The 7,625-nt window shown below is 39.0% G+C and overlaps 1 protein-coding gene across 1 annotated transcript; it reads right to left on the minus strand.

The window, feature by feature from the left end:
• Positions 1–6,256: 6,256 nt before the first annotated feature.
• LOC112912399 (olfactory receptor 4K14) lies at positions 6,257–7,216 on the minus strand. Its single transcript, XM_025989103.2, has one exon. It carries the CDS (start codon positions 7,187–7,189, stop codon positions 6,257–6,259), a length of 933 nt encoding a protein of 310 aa, XP_025844888.2. The 5' UTR covers positions 7,190–7,216.
• Between the last annotated feature and the right edge of the window lie 409 nt (positions 7,217–7,625).

The following is a 7,625-nucleotide window of genomic DNA, read 5'->3' on the forward strand; positions in this document are numbered from 1 at the left end:
TGGCTTTGCCTGGTGAAAACCTAAAATACCAAAACCATAATAATAAATCAAGAATTTAAAAATTATCATTTAAAAACACAGATTTGAGCTTTCCTTAACTCTGGCATTAAGAAGAAATATCCAGTAACAGCCATAAGATGTTTTTAAAAAATATAATGCATTGACTTATCCATTCAGCTAATATACTTAATGAGTACAACTAATATTCCTAATGAATATCTACCATTTGCCTAGAGCTATGTCAAGTTCTGAGGTAAAACAGTGATCCTGACTTCAGGAGGTTTACAGGCTGAGGGTGGAACTAGACATTAAATAGCTTTAAATACAAATAGAACTCTGGTAATTAATTTAAAGAAATGAACTGTGGTGAATGTGTTTCTTAGGCAGAACCATAAAACTGCAAGAGTCACTTCCTTCGTCAAGATCATCTGGGTCCTCCTAATGGATGAAGGAGGCAATACGAGGAGATACAATGATTGGACATATATTTATTTCTGTGAAAGTCTCCCTAATCTTTTCATCTTCAAACTGCATCTGAGATCAAGGAGAAAGAGAGAGAAATGAAAAAATATATATTTCCCCATGTATAGGAATGGAATTTTACTTCCAATGGAAATCTTTAAATTTGGAGGCTCCCCTTTGAGAATTTAACATTTAGAAATTACTTACATTGATGAATTCTTTATACAAAATCATTTGATTTAAAAGCTGTTTAAATATTGACATGAAAGAAAAACACTCCTGAGACCAGATAATGATTATACAGTGACTATAGGAGATATAGCTCTCTAAATATTGCCCTTCTGAAATCTGGGCTTTCTGGATTTCAGCGTGGTTTGAATAGCTAAGTGGCAAAACCAAGCTTGCCATTTTGTTTTTCAAAGTTTTTAAGGCAGTTAACGATATCTCACAGAGAATTGAAAGAGGAAAGAGCTGATCCCTTCATGACGGCAGGGAGAGAAGAAATGTTTAGGATGCCTCAACTTCACAGCACCTTCTTAGTGATAGACTCATCTGTCCATAAACAACACATTTTATGAGATCACAAATTTTGAATCAATATGTCCTAGTCACATTTTTTCTGAGACTATATCCTGGTCCATTAATAGAGACTTCTCACATAAGCAAATCCTTCTAACCGACCCTTAAAGCAGCTACCCCTGCAGATGGATGATGCCAACAAATATCCAGTGGTTTTTCAGTCATGATTGTGAATTAGAATTATCTGAAACATCTTGGTGTAAAAAGCACATTTCTGGGATTTGGGCCCAGAATACTAATTCAGCAGGGCAATGATGGACCCAGATTATTTGCATTTATAAAGCATTGCAGGTGATTTTAACGTGGGCGGTCTTCAAATTACACTTAGGAAAACAAAGTATTTTGGATTTTACCTTATTTCAAAACAGGAAAATGAGTTTCATAAAAGGCTTCCTCAAAATTCAAAGAAGTTCCTCCACTTAAAATCTATAGCTGTACTGCCTGTACACTGACTGACAAATTCCCTACAAAACCCCACAATTTGGGGAAAATTGGTGACTTTGGTAACTCAAGTTTCACTAACAAATCAGGCAGGCATACTCCTTCAATCTAGACAACTAGAGATTTCTGCACCTAAGGTGAAATAGTGCAAGGGTCCACATCCATTTTCATGAATCCGACCAAAGCAAGATGGAGTGGTGAGAAGAGACTGCAGATAAGAGTCATGGATGCTTCTAAACAGTCAGAAATGCCTGTGGGATCTAGCATCTACTCCAGCATTTACTACAGGACTGGTTCTGTGCTGAACATGCTGTGCGTGTGTGTGTGTATAATAACAGGACAAAATACAGAATCCTCAGAAATCAAAGAAAAACTGATGTAAGAAAGGAACTTTTTCCTAACCAACAAGACTGGATTGTTTCCCTCTCCTGCACTCAGATATCATGTTTATCACTATCACAGATCTCACATGACAGCATATTTTGTGACCATTCCCTTGCTTTTATTCCACTCAACTAAGAATGTGTTCTTAAATACTCTATGTTTGCTCCTAGTTCTGCTGATGTAGTCTGAACTATAGCAGGTGTTTGACATTTATTACTTGAATAATAAATGTATAAATGGTACTAGACATTTCTTGATATAAAATGGCTATGTCTTAAGGTCTACAAAGTCAATTACGTCAATAAAACTAAGGAAATTAATCCAAAACAGATGGAAAAGAGATAATTTAAAAGGAAATCTATTTTTTTCACATTACAGGCACTGTGGAACCACTGCAGAATCTGAAGTAGCTATGATGTGGTTTCCTCCCAAAAGAATGCCGCCTCAATTGAAATAGAAGACACTGAAAGACTAGGCCCTTCTCTGAGTTTTGTTCAATGAACTCTCTGGAAGCCCTCGAATTTGGCATTTTAATTAGGACTACCTGTAAGAGTACTAATCACCCCTCACTGAGGCAACAACGACAACTTATAACTTATTTTCCCCATCATTTTTGGGACCAGGCTGACCACAGCTGCTGTCTGAGCCACATAACTACAAAATCACCGCCACATCCCTGACAGGTGGCTGTCCAAGGTTGGGACGAAGGCCAGGTGTACCACCGACCTATTCTCAATCTGTAAGTACTGGGAAATATCTCCACAACACACGCCCCACTACACAGCTGGAGGAGAGAAGATGCCACCAGAAGCCTGTCCAGAGGACACTCCTTCAGTCGGCCCATTAAGTGGGGCCCTTCAAGCACATGTCCTGTAGGCACAGCACACAAGGAGAGGCACAACCTCTCCCAAGGAGGTCCGAAACTAGGACGCCATCCGGATCTTCTCCGTGACCTGGCGCCACCTACCTGTTGGAGATCCAGAGTCCCCATCAAGTGGCTCGTGACATCTTCGGAGTCCTCAATGGGAAGCAGGTGGTCCCCTGGCGGAGTCCCCACCGGCCAGCCCCCCTGAGCCTATGGGAAGTCCTCGGTGCCCTTTGAGGGGTCCATGCACACCTGAGGTCCCATGCACGCAGCCAGCCCCCGCCCCCACCCCTGTGTGTTAAGTAGCAGCAGATCCTGCCCCTAGGCCTCACTGCCCTTCGAGGGGTCCCACGCCCACCTGAGGCTCCACACAGCCAGCACCCCACCCCCGGCAGTTTGAGCAACAGTGAATCCCACCCCAAGGCCCTCTGGACACCCCAGCCTCCACAGCCAGAGGATGCCGCGACCTGCAAGCATAGAACTCTGAAGGAAAACTGGCAGCCCAGGCACCTGGCCCTGCTCCCTGTCGCCCCTGCGCAGGATCCCAGGACCCCCCAAAGCCCTGAGCGCTGCACATGAGCACAGCTGGCAGGGTGTGGACGGTGCTGCTCCAGGACAGCTTCTGGGCCCACTCCGTCCATAGCTCAACACTGACACCTGATGCTGTCTCTTTTGATGTTATTTCAAAATTTCAGAGGCAACAGAAGTGCCTTCCCACCTGGGACTTATTTGAACGGAGGGCTAGGGGAAGGCTCGGGACACTCAATACTTTTGTCCCATTTCTTCAGAGGGAAATGCACACGTCCCTGAAAAATTTTTAAATAATGGCATTAAGAGGAAACCATGAGAGTCCCATAAAATAATGTCTATCTCTAATAGGATTTAAATTATTAAGAATATATTTTCCTCCTTTTTTATTTCATTGTATTCTAGCATTTTATAAATATTACTTTATCTTTCAGATTTTAAGCCTTCTTTTTTTTGTCTTCAACAGTTTAAGAGAGGAATATGGTGTCATCTTCCTGAAAGCTCTTGTGGTATCCACTCTTTGTTTTAATTGAAGTATAATTGACAGATAATACCCTATGAACTTCGGGTGTACGTCACAGTGATCAGAACTTTTAGACATTAAAAAGTGATCCCCTCAGCAAGTCTAGTTACTGTCAACATACAAAGTTATTACCATATTATCGACTATTTTCCTATGCTGTACATCATATCCCTGACATTTATTTGATAACCAAACGTTTGTATCTCTTAATTTTCCTTCACCTATTTTGTCTATCCTCCACCCACTTCCCATATGATAAACACCACTTTGTTCTCTGTGTCTGTAAGTCTGTTTCTTTTGTTCATTTCTTTTTTTTTTTAGACTCCACATTTAAGTAAAATCATATGGTATTTGTCTTTCTCTGTCTTACTTATTTAACTTCCAATAATACCCTCTAGGTCCATGCATTTTGTCTTAAAGGATAACATTTCATTCTTTCTTAATGGCCAAATAATATTCCAATATTCCATGATATAGGTAATATACAGATATATAAAAAGATATATAGGTACCACTTCTTTATCCATTCATCTACATTTGAACACTTAGGTTGCTTCTATATCTTGACTATTATACATAATGCTGCAGTGCACATAGACAGCATATATCTCTTTTAAGCTCTTTAAATGTTTGCATAGATGGGTGTAATTCATCATAGAATTTGACTATGCCCAAAGTTTATAAAATCAAAATACAGTATTATTACAGTGGCAAGCAAGAGGACTCCTGAGAAATTTATCCTAAAGCAGCTGTTTTCAATCTGTGTTCTTTTAGTGTTTGTGAAAATGTGTGACATTACAGCCATAAGAGAAGCCAGAAGTGCCCTGGAGCATGCTTCTCCTTATTGCAAACATTGTCTAGGGGCAGCCTGGGTTGCTCAGTGGTTTAGCGTTGCCTTAAGCCCAGGATGTGATCCTGGAGACCTGGGATCAAGTCACACGTCAGGCTCCCCGTGAGGAACCTGCTTCTCCCTCTGCCTGTGTCTCTGTCTCTCTGTGTCTCTCATGAATAAATAAAGTCTTTAAAAAAGGAAACATTGTCTAAAATTATTGGCAGTTTCATCCAGTTACTCAAGTAATTTGCTCATTACCTGATTCTCTCCTTTTGTGTGACATTTCAGAATCGAAGTACAAGAAAACTGAACTCTTTAACCATTAGTTTAGTTAATACAAAAGTTACCTCTTGCTTATGATTATCTTCTTAAGATCCAAAGACATCTAAAAATTCAGCATGAGATCTGAATCTGTGGTACTCAAGCACACTTCTGAATAGATGATTCCCCAAGGGACAGAATTGACTCAGTAAGACAGTGTAAATGTAGTGATTATTTACAGTCTGTGGGTAAAAATTTATTAATTTTCTAAACCAAAAAAATTTTTTTTTCTAAACCAATGAACTTTATTTTTTAATTTTTTTATTGGAGTTCAATTTACCAACATATAGCATAACACCCGGTGCTCATCCCATCAAGTGCCCCCCTCTATGCCCATCACCCAGTCACTTTAAATAGTAACACAATAGCTTATTTTACAACATGAAATACAGAGCCAGAAATACTGATTTTTTTTCCTGTGAGAAAATGAACTTCTGTAATTGAATTTTACTGGCATACATTCTTTTTTTTCACTAAAAAGTTTAAGCATAATACACATTTATAAGAAAAAGAATACTTTTTAAATCAATAAGACCTTTAAATAGTGTCTTTTTCCTTCTCTCAGGCTTTCAATGCCAGGAGATTCCTAAGGCATTTTATTCTCAACTAGCTTCCTTGTCCTGAGTGTCTTACGTCTTGAATGCCTATGAACTAACAGCTCATGCTGTATTGAACTATATTTAGGAAATTAAATTCATTTCCTATTAATATTTTACACAAAATACTTGTAAGAGAAATCTGATTTAACAAAGAAAGAAATATAATTTGCAAGTGCATTCTGAAGGGAATGTATGGAGTTAAATGTATGAATGTACATGTATGTGTATTCATAATGAAGTTATATTATATAGTAATTACTATGTAAGTATACTAATATTATATTACAATGCCATTTTATACTTACAAGTTATGTTTATAATATAAAACTATTTTAACTGTTTTTATTTTATTTTGTATATTTTTTATTGGAGTTCGATTTGCCAACATATAACATAATAACCAATGCTCATCCTGTCAAGTGCCCCCCTCAGTGCCCATCACCAAGTAAAATTATATTAAAATAATATAATTATTGTAATGTAATATAAACCATACAATATCATGTAGTGATATTATAATGTCATAAAATTTTATTTAAAGCATAAAATTATACAGAAGTATATACATGATTTTTGTTGTGATCTACAACTATTTCTCTGCAATATAACACAATACAAATTATATCAGTAAAACATCAGAATGAAATCTTTGCACAAATCATATTAAAGAAATTATATCCCGTAAATGAGTAAGAACATGTAGGCCTATGGAAAGTTGTGATTCAATGAGAAGTCACATGGTGGTTACACAGTTTCTTCATAGCTATTTTCATCTCTTTATTTCTCAGTGTGTAGATAAGGGGGTTCAAGAGTGGAGTAAAAATGGTGTAAAACACAGACAGGAGCTTGTCCACAGAGAACCGACTGAAAGGCCACACATAAATGAAAATGCAGGGCCCAAAGAAGAGTGTGACAACCATGATGTGTGCAGAGCAAGTGGAGAGTGCTTTGGATACCCCACCAGCAGTGCGCTGTCGGACAGTGATGAGGATGACAGTGTAAGAAACCAAAAGGAGCAGAAAGCAGCTCATGGAGAGTAATCCACTATCTGAGATCATAAGGATACCTAAGACGTAGGTGTCCATGCAGGCAAGCTTGATTACAAGAGGCAGGTCACAAAAGAAGCTGTCCACCTCATTGGGGCCACAGTACGGTAAATTCACAGTAAAGGCTACTTGACTGATGGAATGCACAAAGCCAATGACCCATGAGACCAACACCAGCCCCACGCAGGTCTGCCGTCTCATCATGGTCATATAATGCAGAGGTTTACATATAGCCACGTATCTGTCATAGGCCATGGAAACCAGAAGTACCATCTCAGCCCCACCAATAAAGTGCAAGAAGAAGATTTGAGCCATACATCCTCCAAAGGAGATAAGCTTTCGGTCACTAAGAAAGTCCCTGAGCATCTTGGGGGTGGCAAAGGAGGCAAGCCATATGTCTAAGAAAGATAGGTTTCCTAGCAGGAAGTACATAGGAGAGGAGTGCAAGTGTGAGTCAGAAATTACAGTGACCACAATGATGAGGTTACCCAGCACACTGGCCACATAGATCCCAGAGAAAAATATGAAGAATAAATGCTGGAGATGTCGGGACGTGCAGAGTCCATACAACACAAATTCTGACACCAAGGAATAATTCTGCAACTTCATTATCTCCAGTTTCAAGCTGTGTTCTGAATCTATATGAAGAAAGGAGGTGGATATGAAGGGGCCTGTCAAATATTAGGCACATGAAATTGATCACCTAAATTTTTTTCCCTTTCTTTTTTTTAAAATAAATTAATTTTTATTGGTGTTCAATTTACCAACATACAGAAAAACACCCAGTGCTCATCCCGTCAAGTGTCCCCCTCAGTGCCCGTCACCCATTCCTCCCCACCCCCCGCCCTCCTCCCCTTCCACCACCCCTAGTTCGTTTCCCAGAGTTAGGAGTCTTTATGTTCTGTCTCCCTTAAATTTTATCTGAATGTAATTTTAATTTGTAAGATGTTAATTCAAAATGCAATACAGAGAAGATTAAAGCCAAGCCCAGCCATAGAATTTGCTCTTCTCTCATATTAAGGCTGCTTGGAATCTTCCTTTTGTT

Source organism: Vulpes vulpes, chromosome 16 (assembly GCF_048418805.1).
Source record: "Vulpes vulpes isolate BD-2025 chromosome 16, VulVul3, whole genome shotgun sequence".
Taxonomy (NCBI): domain Eukaryota; kingdom Metazoa; phylum Chordata; class Mammalia; order Carnivora; family Canidae; genus Vulpes; species Vulpes vulpes.